Source organism: Caretta caretta, chromosome 1, assembly GCF_965140235.1.
Source record: "Caretta caretta isolate rCarCar2 chromosome 1, rCarCar1.hap1, whole genome shotgun sequence".
NCBI lineage: Eukaryota > Metazoa > Chordata > Testudines > Cheloniidae > Caretta > Caretta caretta.
Window position 1 is genome coordinate 237502067 of NC_134206.1, and position 16053 is coordinate 237518119.

The window sequence follows — 16053 nt, forward strand, 5'->3', positions numbered from 1 at the left end:
AGCAAACTCTGGTTCCAGGTGCTCAGCCAGTGACTTCTACCAGTTCAGTAGTACGATATTCTTTAAACTTAGCAGAAAACATGTACTACTTAATATTTTTTGTATTTGGTTTAAATGATTTCAGTAGATTATAAGAAGTTTAGGCCTTAAAGTCTGTGGGTTTCAAATTTAATTTTAAATAGTTTTTTTCCTAAATAAACCTGTATTCACTTTAAATAAAAAAATCCTTTATATTTTATATGTATTTTCAAATAATCAGTTTTTCCCACTCTGACCACAGTTTTGGCCAACATACGCAAAATTATCACATGGATCAAGAAAAGCGTCTGTAGATGGCTCTGGTGCAAAGACACCATGAATTTGAGGTTTACATTACCTTCAACTTGTCTATTTTCCTGGGAGTTCAGGGAACAGAAACAAACGGCCAGGGGTTTTTGGAGGAGACTGAATTTAAGAGGAAAGATTAAACAGCTAAATATGTATAGCTTTATTCAGACAATTAACATGTTGTGGAAACAACAAATTATTCTACATTTGAACAGTATTTCTAGAAGGCCAGTCAAATATTTAAGAAACCATTATTTCTATTTAAAGGGATACCATCAACATGAAAAACAGTCAATATAAGAAAAGTTTAAAATAGTTTCAGGTACTACACCTACTTGAGTATTCCTGCAAACTTCTGTGGTTTCAGTATTCTTCCCTGTTGCTATATGTAAGATCCACAAAACTGAGGAAACACTAAACAGGAAAAGCCATTACACTGACTATATGCAAAGTGCTGCCAAATGCACAAAGAAAACCAATATTCTCTCTAATCTTTCAGCTATAGTCTCTTAAGTGTCATTTAAAAGTAGGCAAAAAACAAAGACAGGAGCTGATGGTACAGTAGAACCTCAAAGTTACGAACACCAGAGTTACGAACTGACCAGTCAACCACACACTTCCTGTGGAACTGGAAGTACATAATCAGGCAGCAGCAGGAGAGGAGAAAAAAAGCAAATGCAGTACAATACTGTGTTAAATGTAAACTACTAAAAAAATAAAGGAAAAGCACCATTTTTTTTCTGCATAGTAAAGTTTCAAAGCTGTACTAACTTAATGTTCAGCAGTAAACTTTTGAAAAAACAACCATAATGTTTTGTTCAGAGTTCATACCAGGGTTATGAACAACCTCCATTCCTGAGGTGTTTCTAGCTCTGAGGTTCTACTGTATCCTTTTAATAGATAACTACAGTATGTGCCTATTCCAATGGTAGGTATGTAATTGCTATTCCTAAAGTACCAATCTGATTTAAAAAATGGAAATTATTGATAAAACTTTAAACTATTGCACTGTGTGAATTATTAATTATTTGTAGTTCAGTGACATCTAGGGGCCACAACTGAGGTCAGATCCCCATTGCACTAGGCACTACACACATTAAGTACAACTCTTCAGGGTGAATAAAAATCAATGATTTAAAAAAAATCAGATTATTTTTATTTAAATCAGATTTTTTTGATAAAACGCTTTTTGAGGAAAAAACCTATCTGAAGATAGTTTTAATTAAGATACATTATAGCTCAAAGATATCTCATCATGGAATAGGGATTATAAATTCTAATTCTATAGTATGAGACAATATATTCATGTAATGTTTACTAAAAGTTTTGTAAATGACTTCCAATAGTTCATGGATTAGGCACCCAATCTTATGTGATCCCAGGGGCTTCTGTATAGCTTATTTAGGTTAATCTTTCTATCTACCCAATGGGACTCAGTGCTCAGTCTAGAAGATACCATCAGAGATGCTTAGTTTTGCAGTTCTTAAACCGTGGATTTGTCTCTCCAGAGAGAACATCCTTATTAACAGCAAAAATGTTTTTAAATAAATAATATATAAAGGTGAGAAATAACAGACCTCAAACCTATTTGTCACCCTGCAAATTTGTGTACACAGAGTCAATGCCTTACCTCTCTCTAAAAGTGCAAAGTTTCAAAAAGTTCAATGAACAGAAGATTGTTGGGTGTGGAATAGATTTGGACAAGGAGAAGAAGTCTGGAGATAAATGTGAGAAGTGAGGGACAGGCAGCAGAAACAAAAGTGAAACTATTTGAGCAGCATATTCCAGCAGGCTTGAGGTCTTTCTGAGTGTAGGCTTCATTGATTTCAGATCTACCATACCATTCTCTCACTAGAAGGGAAAACCTATAATGGCAGCACGCCGTAAAAGAGACCCAGTTTGGGAATAAGAACAATTGGAGAAATATGTGTTTGCTGAAGATGTTTTAAAGAAAGTCACAATCAGCAAACTGGTGGAAGTCACTTAAGCACTTGGATTCAGAGACTGTTGAAGTGATAATCTCACTTTTAACAGCAGTAGCGTCCTCTGCCAGTGTAGAAATAATATTTTCTTCCGTTGGACTAATTCATTCCAAATTGAGAAATCATTTGGGACCTGAAAAAGCAGGAAAGCTTGTTTTTCTTTTCCAGATTATGAACAAACAGGCAAATGAAGGTGAAGATGACTGAGTTACCTGCAGAAGCCAATATTTTAATTTTCTCATGTTGACCTGGCTGACATAGTCCATTTAATTTTTGTTTTTTTAAATATTTCATTTAACTATTTTAGTTTAAAAACAATTTTAACAAAACCCTGGTTTTAAAAACCTTGAATGTTTAAATTAAAAAATTCCTATGCTTGTTTTGTTAAAATATTATGTTGTTTGCTGTAGAAGAAAAAAAATCCAGAATACTTAATGTTGTTGTTTTAGTTAAATAAAACAATTTAAATGTCCGTCCGGTGATGTTCTCCTCCTAATACAGCATGGCAAGAAAATCCTCCAAATATTAATGATTAACCTGCTGAATTGCAGATAGTTCATCTCCCAATGACTTCATAAATATCTGCTTCAATTACCTTTGGTAAATGAAATAACCAAACAATCATTCGTTTTCTGATATAGCTGTAAAACTACTCTGAAAAGTTTTCAAAATAAATCACTTTAAAAATGAAACCTACATCTATCTCTGAGTCGTGAAGAATATGTATTAAGGTTATAAAAACCAAAAAGAATGCACTTTTATGTAGAAATCCATGATTAAATCAAGTCTTCCTGACTAGTGAGTTAAATCATGATTTAAATCTATTTGATTTAAATCAAATCCATCCTGCAACTCTTCACACAAATCTTTCAGGCCATAACTCAACATATAAAATAACAAAGAAATTTGCTAATACTTGACAAAAGTAAGGAATTTCAACAGAAAAATGCTTAATTTTTCTGCTCTCATAGTGCAAAAAGATAAGCAAAGTTTTACGTTTTTATGGCCTTAAGCTATTAGATTTTTTTGAATTTACAATTCTTGAATACCAATCACTAATAGTTAATTATTATTGCTCAGTACTTATTTTTATACATTATAATGCATCTAGATTTCAATTTTAGTTTTCTGAAAACTTCTTAGTCTGCGTTTCTGACAAGTGATTATTTGATCAATTTCTAGAACTGAGAGACTGACTAGATCACTATAGTTAAATTTATCTGAAAGTTACAAAATCTTCAAATTTTTATTACAAGTTTCCACGGCAGCCCAATTAACATATCACACTTTTTTTGTACAACTGCTTGTTCACTTTGACATTTCCTTTCCTTGTTCCCTTTTAAAAGAGCCAAAAATTGTATAAAGCAATACGTACATCTTAAAGAAAATCAAGAAAATTAATTCATGAATTAAATATATTCTGTGGGCTGTGTGAAGCATAGAATAACCAGTGTCTAGTGCACTCTGATCCCACCTCTTCTTTTCTCTTGGAATTGCTCCCTCATTTCAACACACACGCGGCCTGGCCTCTGTGTCCAGGTAGCCAGTGCAGATACAGTCTAGCAACTCTACAATAGAGAGAATCATAGAATATCAGGGTTGGAAGGGACCTCAGGAGGTCATCTAGTCCAACCCCCCGCTCAAAGCAGGACCAATCCCCAATTTTTGCCCTGATCCCTAAATGGCCCCCTCAAGGATTGAACTCACAACCCTGGGTTTAGCAGGCCAATGCTCAAACCACTGAGCTATCCCTCCCCCAAAATCCACTTCAATGATCCCTATGACAATTTATACCAGCTAAGGATCTGCCCCACTGTGTTTAAGCCCCCTTTACACCGCAGGAGCAGACTAAAAAGAGCAACAGATAACCAAGCCCTCGGTCTTGGGACGGTAACATTAATCACAGATCCATTACCTTATGTTCTTATTTGGCTAAATATATCCAAGTTATAAAGGAAATTCATGGTAACTGCCAGTAATTTGGATTTTTTAAAATGGCTAATACCCGAACAAGCTTCTTAAATAGTCTTGGCCCCCTTTGTATCAACCACAGTATTTAGACAGTCAAGTGTTGGACAACATTCAATAGGCTGACAACACATCTGGCAGCCAAACTCGGTCAGCATGGATTCCATTTCATTACCAATACACAGGGTATTTTTACATATGCCGTTCAGAACTTACAGTTGGAGAAGTTGCCCAGTGAAACTAACCAAACAATAAAGTTCATAAAAAGATTTAGGGTACGGCTACATGTGCCATGGGATAAACTACCCATGGCACAGCCGCAGGTAGGCTATGTCAGCTAAACCTGGCTCACAAGGCTCAGGCTCATGGAGCTAAAAATCACTGTTTAGATCAGGGTGGGCAAACTTTTTGGCCTGAGGGCCACAACGGGGTGCGAAACTGTATGGAGGGCCAGGTAGGGAAGGCGGTGCCCCCCAAACAGCCTGGCCCCCGCCCGTTTGCCCCCTCCCACTTTCCATCCCCCGACTGCCCCCTCCTGGGACCCCCCTCCCCAAACCGACCCCCACCCCCCATCAAACCCCCTACCCTGCTCCCTATACCCTGACTGCCCCAACCTATCCACACCCCTGCCCCCGACAGGCAGCCCGGGATTCCCACACCCTATCCAACTCCCCCCGCTTCCCCGACCGCCCCAGAACCTCCGCCCCATCCAACCGCCCCCGCTCTGGGACCTTCTACCCTCCCAGGGTCCCAGAGTTTAGGCTCCAGCCCAAGCAGCTACACATTGACTTTTTAGCCCTGGAGCCTGAGCCCCACAAGCCCACACCCAGACAGCCACAGGTGTTTTATCCCTGTGTAAACATACCCATAGGATCTTAAATGCTAGCACAAAGAGAGTCCTATACAGAAAATTAAACTTTGAAATTACAAGTCTCAGGACTCATCTTTTTGCATCCTATCGGCATAAAAGAAAAGCTAAGCAAGAACTGGCCATCGAAGTCTTGAGTAGGAAGTGGCAGGATGCTTTACACCAACTTCATGAAATGGGACATATTTGCCAGTTTTATAAAGTCATAATTTGCTGCTGAGAATTTAGAACACTACATCTCTGTGCACTGTAAACTAACAAGTGAAATACAGAATGGTTTTATAACATTCTTTCTAAACAATTTCTTTGAACATGCTGCTTATACTCTAGATATACATGACAAAAGCACTTGACATTAACGACTAAGCCCACTGAAAGTTCAAAAGGAAGCAGTTTGAGATATCTGAAAACTCAAAAATATTTAAAAATCCTTAACACCCTGGAGTATCTAACAAATTTAGTTTGTAGGTGTGTGATTAAAATCTGGAAATGAAGGCCAGTATTTTTATCATGAATCCCAACTATGTGTGTGTGAATTATACAATTTATGTAAAATTAATGATATCACTCATTTGTTTCATTGGGTGGCAAGAGTACTAAACTCAGATTCTAGATAATTTTTAGATATCCCTGCAATAATCCTATGTTAACGTTCAGTACACGTGATCAAGTTCTTTCAACTAGTCCAGAAAAAGCCTTTATGTTATCCATGCTTAATTAAAACTAGCAGCAGATTTTATAGCAAGGGATGTTACTAGCCTTCCTATAAAACATCTGGGCACTTTGATCTTCCAATAAACATTTTTTCCAGTGACAAAGACTTGAACATAACATTATGGGAACAAGAACTTAGACTTTATTTTTCCCGTTCCATGTATTACTTTTGAATCTCAAAGCAACTGCAGAAAGGTGTCAGGAACACCTTTTAAAGAACCAATGGTAAAAGTTATTTTCAGCAGAATCCTTGAACGGTAAATAACAGCTTGTATAGCCAATTGTCAACCATGGTTTGTCAGTATTACGTAAGAACTAGAACAAATTCTATTAAATTCCATCTGCTTAAGCACCCTGTTGTAGGTGCAAAATGGATGATCTTCACTTCCTGGATAGGATGTGCAGCCTTCACAAATGAGAATGCATACCTAAAAAGAGGCCTGAAGCATTTTGCAATCTGGTCACATGAACACATCACAGAAATGAAGCATCTGCACTAGTACCTCCTGCCTTTTTATTGTATTTTAGATTGCTGTTCGCCTTCATAAATGTCACTCTTATAATTCATAATACGGTCACAAATGTCACTCCAAAGTAGTCAATTTAGAAGATGACTAAGTTTTACAACTCACAGTTTAAAAAAAAGTAGGTCAAATATGGGCAATCTTGACACTAGGCATTTAGGAGGTCTAATGAGCTAACCAAAAAAAAAAAAGGAAGCACACACAACTAAAGATTAAGGAGATCCCCATTTCAAATCAGACAAAATAAGGAAATCAGGATTTTCATTTCTAGTGCTACCACATTCTCATTTTGAAAGTAATAATTTAGGAAGGAACAATTTAATCTAAGGTTTAAAAGTTAACCCTTGAAAAATAATTTCTGAAATGCATTTGTCTAAAAATCACCTTCCCTGCTACCCTCAGAATACTGTGAAGTATGTCTTTGCCCCAGAGTTAACCTGGGTAATCAGCACTCTAGTGTAAGCACCTGGGTATGAGTAGCCACACTCCACAGTCATACCCAAGTTACTGGGTACACACTGGTGCTGTCCTCACCCATGAGTGCTGCTTGTACTTCTGCAGGCATATCCCATGGTTCTTTGTACTGCACTAAGCTGAGCCACTCAATCTTTTGAAGTGAATTGTGGGAGAACTTGTGTGTCCTTCTGTGTACACAGGGAAATTGTAGGAGGCACTGGAGGACAATCAGCTCCTGAATGGTTTGGCCTGCATCTTCACTGAAATGGGATATCAGTCCGACTGAATGCCGCACCCAGGAGTTAGCCTACGGCCCCAGACAAGCCAACTAGCTGACAGAACCAAACTAAGGTCAGAAGTTTGTGGGGGGGGATGGGAGTGAGGTTAGGGACAACCACCAAGTAAAAGCCCATACCCAGCGAAGACATACCCAGGGTGACTCATTTACTAGCTGTCTATTTCATCCTTTAGGAGTATCAGCTTAAGACGTTTTTTTAAGATTGATATCAGCAAGCCAGTGTTGACCTACAACTTCTCAAACATTAGTGGCACTGAAAGTCAACCACTAGAAATACTTTAAAGATGAAAAAAGTTCTCATACATGGCAATTTATTAATTGGATAAACAGGCCTATTTTTCTAAGAAACAAGTGGTGCATATGCATTACTTTCAGGACAGTATTTCCCATTTGGGAGTAAATGGGTAAAATCCTTTGAGTCAAATTCAGCCTCAATGTCAAAGTGTCTATTTTCTACACAGTATTTCTAACATTTAAAATTTTCTGACTTTTGCTGTAGGAAATAAAAAATTTTGACCCTTAGGGTTTCATCAAGTATGAAAATCAGTAATAACAGATGAATAATCTTTATTTGTGATTACCTTGATTTGCTGCTCAAGTTAATGGTAAGCATAAGTCAGGGTAGGCTAGAGTGTGTGTTTTGTGTTGATTTGTGCAGGTCGCAAATGAGGGTACTTGTTGTGGTAAGGGGTTGTGTTTGGGCTTACTGTGAGTTACTGTTCCGGGAGAGTTGTGCAGGTGAGGGACTATGTTTGGAGTATTTTGTGTTACATGGACGTGGCAGTTGATCCAAGTAATCCACCATGCAGTTGCCCTCACGCAGCCAAAGAAATTGCTACATGCAAATTAGCTGTAGAATGAGGGTGGTGATTGGCCGAGTTACCACAGATATCACAACAGTCAGACTCAGAGATACATGCTTTGCTGTCATACAGGCGTAATTCATAAAGTCAAAATGGCTGAAAACTTAGAAACTGGATGGTAGCATACGGTGAATCTCAGCAGTAATTGAATGTGGTGATATTCTGAAAAAAAGGGTCGCAAACCACGCATGTAAGTGTTTCCATTTCTTCACACTGCCTCAGATATTCCAGGCTTCAGCATGACATACAGACAGGTGACAATCCTGGAAACATATTCTATAAATAAACTATGTACTTACTGCTTCTTAGAAGGAGAAAGATTTCAGTTAAATATGAAAATCTTAACTAAGACCATCCATATATTAGAGATTATTTTAGAATACTTTCATACTAGCACATACAATTGTTCTCTGCCAAAAGGTAAGCAAAGCAACTACTTGGGCATTTTTCTATTATTGTAGACAACAGTAATAAAATCCAGACACTTTGAACTAATCAGAATGCTAACACTCACCTAAAATTCTGACCCTCTCACAACTCCCTCGCACCCATTCAAACCTTCAAAGAAAAAGTATGGGAAAACAAGCCTTGAATGATAATCTTAATGTTACCAGACCTAGGCTGTGGCAGATCTTAGCAAAGGATCCCTCACCAACAGTGCCCTTCCACTAACTCCTTCCTCCTTTAAACAAGGGGGCTATTAATTCAAGCCCCTCAGAGCATCATAGGTGAAAACCAGAGCCTTAGCCTTCACTCAGAATTAACAGGTAGTCAGTGAAGATCACAGAGCATTGGTGTAAAGTTCTCTACAAGATACACCAGTCAATAAGCAGAATGCTATAGTTGCACTTTCCAAATGATTTTAAGGTGTATTCCCATGTAGACATCATTAATACTCCAATCTAGAGGCAAACACGTAACAAGGCATGGATCCAAAAAAAAAGTTTTCAAACTTTCTTGCGAAGCATGAACATAAGAAGGGTAGAGGAAAACGATGAATTCTATTATACAGAAAATAAAACGCACAAGAGAAACTCCACCATTTCTTTCCACTACTCCCCTAACCCAGCTAATTATCTGGGTTGAGTCTCACTCTCACCGTGCTACCTAGCTCTCATCTGTGTTCCAGTATCTATAAGACCCTGAGATAGTAACTCAAACACATGAAGGGGTTTATATTAGATTAAAATACAAAAAAAAAAAAATCAGTATTGCCAATCCTCACAATTTTATTGCAACATCTAGCAATTTCTGGTGTTCTTTTTAAAGCTCCAACTCCCAGATTTCATGCCATTTCATTTAAAAGAAGTTTTTAGCATTCAACAGTGGAGAAAGGTATGAAAACATGATCCCAGTGCACACTAAAGGCACATGATACAGTTGGCAAATACAAAGCACCCCAAATGTATAGTTTTTTAAATCATCATGATTTTCAAGCCAATTCTATGATTTGGAGGGAGGGAGGAGGGAGACTGATTCAGGGTTTTTGAACATTTGGGGTTGTCAATACTCAAATATACTGACATCAATCTCATCTGTTACATTTCTCCAATATCTGAATGGACTATTTTAAACTTTTTGTCCAACTAGACATTAAAGTTTTTTTCTTCCCACACTATCATACAATGTTAGGAGTGATAAAACAGCCCATTTGCAAACCTAAATAAGTAATTTTTCAAAAGGTACTAAGAACCTGACTGTTTTGGCATTTGTTCCTCTACATGAATATATTAACTAGATTTCTCCATTTAATGGAAGCAAAACTAGAAACACATTTATGTAAAAATCATAATGGGCAATGATCTACTAGATTTGTTCAGAACACAAAGCACTATTTATTATCGAAGTTACAGAATTCCTTAAACCATTTTAAAACTCAATATTAACCAGATCTAGAATAGAGTTGGACGAGTAAAGTGACAAGTAAATAATTTAACATAATTTCTTATTCTATTTATTTGTCCTATCATTTAGTTTGATTGTTAATTAAATGCTAGCACACAAAAACAAGAGAGTTACTTGGTACAGCACATGTTTTTGAACAGCTTGAATCACATCAAAAACAATATTTTGTAATTATATTCACTACTGCACACTTAGTTCATTGCTCATTTGCAAGAAGGAATTAACTAAAAACTTAGTGTAAAAGAAATATTTCATATATAGGAATCATATGTTTATCTTTTATTGGATTCAATTATATACATATTCTATTCAATTTTAATCCTTACAAAACATCCTAAAGATGACAACTACACCAACAGAAGCTGGCCCAATAAACAATATTACCTCACCTACCTTGTCTGTCAACTACACTGATTATTAATCTGTATTTGTTTTAAACAAAGAAAACTATTTTATGGTCAGAGAAAAGGCTGGTACATAACAAGGCCTTTCCACATACCAGATAACAACCTATGCTGGTCAAGTAAACTAAAATCCCCCCTCTATAGTTACAGACAGGTTGCTTTTTTATGTTCTCTCTGTAATACACAAACACCTGCCCTGGTATAGGTAAAATACACCAACACCTTTAACACTTTGAACTTTAGGTCATGCTGATTGCATTTTAACACAAAATACAACTACAAAGGCACTTGACACTGTTTTATAAAAGAGACATTGGCATCCCAGGAAAACAGTCGTTAAACTTTACTATTTAAACACTGACCTGCACATCAAATTAGAAGGAACTAAATCGAGTGGCTCTCAAAACAGCCAGTTAACGATTTCTATACCTCAAGAACTCCACTCTCACCTGACGACAGATTTTTTAGGGGAAATAAAACCTTCAGGAAGAAAATGAAGGCCTAAGGACAAAGTAGATTTCTGAAAGTACGGAAGTCGGCAACTTTTTTTTCATTAAGGCTGGTAAGAGCAGACTCATTCAGGAGAGAGCACTAACCATGCAAAAGCTCAATATGCAAATAAAAGTATCGAGACCTCTCTTCCTTCTGCTGGGTAAGTACACGAAGAAAACAGAACCCGCCTGGTGGCTCCTAGCCCTTGTTCTCGGTTCTAGGAATGACAATCCCCACCCATCCCTTCTTCCTGCACCAGCTGCCCCTGGCAAGGAGATGGCCAGGGGCAGGAGGAGTGTGGGTGGCGGTGGTTTGGGGTTGGGGCTGGCTCCGTGTGCGGGCGGTGTGTGTCTCTGGGCTGGGGGAGGTGATTTCCCAAGGCCGGTGTGTGCAGGAGGCCCAGGAGATGGCGTCTCAGGGCCCCCATCTCACGAGGCTTCTCAAGGCTGAACCTGCCCCAGCCTCCCTGGCGGCCTCCCCCGGCTAAGGGAAGAGCTGCAGGGCCGACGCCCCCCCCCCCCCCCAAACCCCCGAACGGGTTGAGCGGGAAGCGACCGCAGGGCCGTGGCCGGCCCCAGCCCGCCGAGGCGCAGGGGCCGCACTGACCTGTCCTCCGAGTCCATCCGGCTCAGGGGCTCCCCGTCCGAGGACATCTCCAGGCTGCCCCGCCGGCCCCCCGACGTGGCGCTGCAGCTGCTGCTGCCGCTGCTGCCGCCCCCTCCGCCGGTACCGTAGCCTTCGTCTCCGCCGCTGGACACGCTGCTGCTGCTGCTGCTGCCGCCGCGGCCCAGCCCGTCCTCCTGACTGCCCCGGGGGCCCTTGGGCTCCTCCTTAGCGTCGGCCTCGCTGCTGCCGCCGGGGCTGGGCGAGCGGGTCGCGTCGCTGCAGCAGCCGCTGCTGGTGCTGCTGCTCCCCACCAGGCTGCTCTCCTCGCCGCCCTCCTCCTCCTCCTCCTCGTCCTCCCCGTCCCCGGCCTGGCTGGCGCTCTCCGGGCTCGGCTCCGACATGCTCTCGGCCTCGCCGCTCAGCAGCAGCAGCGCCTCGGACTCCGCCGCCGCCGCCGCCGCCCCGGCCTCCTCCTCCTCCTCGGCCCCCGCCGCCGCCTCGCCGGGAAACAGCCCCTCCGGCTCCGCCATGTCGCTGAGAGCGGCCGCCATGGCGCCGCCGAGCTGCTGCCTCCTGTGTCACTCACTCGCTCGCTCCCTCCGCCGCCGTCTCTCGCCCGCACAATCGCGCAGCCGAGCGAGCGAGCGAACCGCAGAGGGGAGGGGCCGCTGCACGCGCTACGGAACCCGCCCGGGGACAAAACACCGAGCTGGGAGGCTAGCGCCCGCGGCGCCGGGAGGGGAAGGGAATCGAGGACACGAGGCGGCTTGGGAGCGGGCCGAACCAAATGCGCGCGGGGGGGGAGAGAATGGGCAGAACCAAATGCGCGGGGGGCAGCTCTGAGGCGGGAGGGAAGGCAAGGCAGTGGGAGGCCGGGGCAGCTGCTAGCTCTGAGGGGGACGCGAGGCTGGGAGGCCGTCAGTGGTTGGGGCAGGAGTCAGGGCTCCGGGCTTCGCACCGTTGACTCTTCCAGTCAGGCCCCTCCAGATCAAACGGGGACCCTCATTCCCCCTGCCCCCTCCAGGCGCTGGCGGGGAGCCAGCACGGAGGGTGGGTCGTGCCACGGAGGCGGGTAACGAATCGCCCCAAACTCCCTGCCCCCTCCAGGCGCTGGCGGGGAGCCAGCACGGAGGGTGGGTCGTGCCACGGAGGCGGGTAACGAATCGCCCCAAACTCCCGGCCCACTCAGAGAAGTAACTTTTCTTACTTCTTCGAGTGCTTGTGCAAATCCATCCCACTCGTAGCAAATCCATCCCTGTGCCCCACCGTGTGGACGCGGGGTGCCCCGTGGCGTTGGGAAGATGGCAGCACAGCTCTGCCAAAAGGAGGTGGTGATGCTTCTGCCAGAGCATAACACTCAAGAGACGTATGGGCTGAAGAACCCCGAGTGGGGGTGAGCCCTAATCTGAGCCGGAGGGATTTAAACTAGCTAACTCATAGCAGACCCTAATCCATCCCGACGCCCACTTGGGTAGGCTCGGAGGAGATACCGCTTGACCTTCCTCTCTGTCGGCAAATGGTACAAATCTTCTCTTTGAAACTCTGAAAGGTTAGGCTCTTCGTGAATAAAAGGAGGCCCTGTGAACTTGAAATGTGCACCGTAGCTTTCCCCTGATTAGTTAGTGTTTTAGGGGAGACACCACTAAAAGGGTTATTTGGTTCAAATGGAAACCCGTTGCTACCTTGGGCAGGAACTCAAGGTGGGATCTGAGTGATGCCTCACCCATATGAAATATTGTACAGGAAGGGCCAGCCATGAGAGCTTGCATTTCCCCAAATCTTCTAGCTGATGTAATTGCCACTGCTAAGGATGTTTTTGTAGATAAATGCAACAGGGAGCAGTTTGCTAGGTGCTTAAATGGATGTGGCTTACCTGCCAGCACAACATTAAAGTCCAAGGGAGAAGAAGGTTCCCTTACTGGTTGGAAAAAACATGTATAAGGCCCTTAAGAAATGTAATCCATACTAGGTGGAAAAAACTATAGCGTGGGGGGTGGGGCGGAATAGCGGGGATGTGGCAATATGGCTCCCAGGAACACTCTAATAGATAGTTCCAAGCTCTTTAAAGAGTGCAAGTAGTCCAAGAATTAGGGATCTGGGAATCAACAGGTTGTAATTGACTTTGTTTACATCAAATCCTGAATCTTTTCCACGTAACAGTCTATGTTAGTCAGGAATCTTTTCTACTTCAGATCAAAATGTTCTGAACATCTGAGGAACATGATCTCTCTATGTCTGACATTCAATAAGTAGCCAAGCTGTGAGATGGAGGGAGGATGGATTTAGAGGTAAGATGTTCCCCCTTTTTTTGAGATATTACATCTGGTAGAATTTAAAAGGTTTTCAGTGGACGAAATGATAAGAGCATCAACTCCAGGTACCAACACTACCTCAGCCAGGCAGCTGCTATCATAATGACCATGGCAGCATCTTGTCTGATCTTTTTGAACATCCTGGGAATCAGAGGGATGTAAGCATACATCATCCCTGGCAACCACTGAGTGAGGAATGTATCAGACAGGAATTCTGGGCTTAGACCTCCTTTGGAGCAGAAAAAGATACATTTCATGTTCTTGGGCGGTTGCAAATAGGTCTACAGAAGGATGACCCCACACGTGGAAAATGTGATGGATAACAGAATCCTTGATCATCCACTCATGGCTTGACAAAACTATCTTCTAGAGCATTTCTGCAGATCTAGGATATGCATTGCTATGAGCGATTACTTAGTGCTGAAACATCAGTTCCATAGTTAACCTCCTGCCGGACATCAAAGGGTTCCTCCCTGCCTGTTTATATAAAACGTGGTTGTTGTGTTGTCAGTCATAACTTGAACTGTCAGTCCATGGATAATTGGTAGGAATGCATCACAGGCTCTGCAAACCACTTTGGGCCCTAATACATTTATGTGTAGTCAAGTATCCTCAGGGGTGTGTAGACCTGGAGCTTGATGATGGTCCAGATATGCTCCCCATTTCAGAAGGGACATGTCCTGCCATGAGTGCAGGGGACTGGACTAGATGACCTCTCGAGGTCCCTTCCAGTCCTATGATTCTATGTCTATCACTAAGGTCTTGAGTGGGAGAAGTGGATAAAAAGGGGGGAAAAGGGAACATCTTTCACCATCAAATGCACCTCCCATTGGATGCCAAAACCAGGGTGCCCTCCTCTTAATGATAGACAGTGTCATTGAATGAGAGGCTGTATTCAGAGGCATCCATTGCTACCTGGAGGGACATCCTGGCTATGAGTTGTTCATCAGCAGTCAAAGATTGAAACTCTGTTCTACAGGGGGACATTGTTTGTAAAATCTGAAAATTTAATAGGAGTACTTGTGGCACCTTAGAGACTAACCAATTTATTTGAGCATGAGCTTTCGTGAGCTACAGCTCTTCATCACTTCTGATGAAGTGAGCTGTAGCTCACGAAAGCTCATGCTCAAATAAATTGGTTAGTCTCTAAGGTGCCACAAGTACTCCTTTTCTTTTTGCGAATACAGACTAACACGGCTGTTCCTCTGAAACCTGAAAATTTAATGTAATTTAAAAAGTCATCTCCAATAACACCTGATAATTAGTCATCCAGAATTGCTGGCTGGCTGATGAATAACTCTGACATCTGAATAAATCTCTGGAAGTTATCTTTGTCTGTTGCTGTGTGCTTGTTTCATTAGCTACCGTAACCGCTCATGAGTAAGGTATAGGTGAGGGTAGATACTCAGACCTGGTGGGTGGTACCTGCACCACTTACCTGCCTTTTTAGAGGCTGGAGGTTCTCATGCAATTGTTTGCCAGATGTGCTTTGCTGGGCTTTGTTGATGAGCAACCGGGTATGGAAGCACAAAGAATGTCCAAGAAATTATGTGAGCTTTCTTGTGCTGTCTCCACCAATATCACAAGAGAATCAGTGATATGTCTGAGCAGATTCTGAAAGCTCTTATAGTTGTCTGGGTTGTCTGGGTATAGTTGTCTGAGACAGTATAGATGGGACCACTGCCTCATCAGAGAATGAAGTTAATACAGCAGCTGGCTTTGACTCATCTTCTGTCTGGGGGTGTTCCTTGGCAGATAATTCCTCAGGGGGCTCAGATTCATGGACTGCAAGCTGAGACCTCGTAGCTCCCTGGGAAGGTGAAGGAGAAGAGGTTCTCACCCTGGAAGATGGTGCAGAAACATAGTACCTTGTTTTGAAGACCCCAGAGTGAGGTCATGATAAAATGTTATTTGGAACAGCACCTGAAGCCCAGGGAGAAGAGTACCAGGACCAGGGCACATGTCTACTTTTATATCCCTGTACAATCAAGGCATGTATGAGACTCTTGACTGTTTGAGACTCATAAGGATTAAATGAGGGGACCATTACTGAATATATAGAGGATCCTTCCCTGCTTTGTTGGGCATCTGATGAAGAAAGAGAGCACTCTCTATCTAAGAGGTGTGGCCTGCTAATTAACAGATTTGCTTGAAAATCTTTGGAAATTTTAAATTATACATGCAGTATTTTTGTGGAAGATACAATGTATTCTTTATACAAAACAGAGATATAGATCCCTGCTGTAAGTGAAAATCTGAATCTTACCTTAATTATGGAGCTGTTACTGACACCTCCATTAGTTCTCCTTGCAGGCCTGTCAAGAGAGTTATAAA

General features: G+C 42.2%; 1 protein-coding gene across 3 annotated transcripts in view; it reads right to left on the reverse strand.

Annotated features, from left to right (window-relative positions):
- Positions 1–12169, reverse strand: part of AEBP2 (AE binding protein 2) — a 90409-nt gene extending 78240 nt beyond the window's left edge. The window contains exon 1 of one of the 3 annotated variants that reach the window (XM_048827581.2): positions 11408–12163. In XM_048827581.2, coding sequence (XP_048683538.2) covers positions 11408–11958 — 551 coding nt within the window. In that variant the 5' untranslated portion in view covers positions 11959–12163. Of the gene's footprint in view, positions 1–11407 lie in introns of all 3 variants that reach the window. The other 2 variants (XM_075121970.1, XM_075121964.1) reach the window with 2 other exon arrangements.
- Between the last annotated feature and the right edge of the window lie 3884 nt (positions 12170–16053).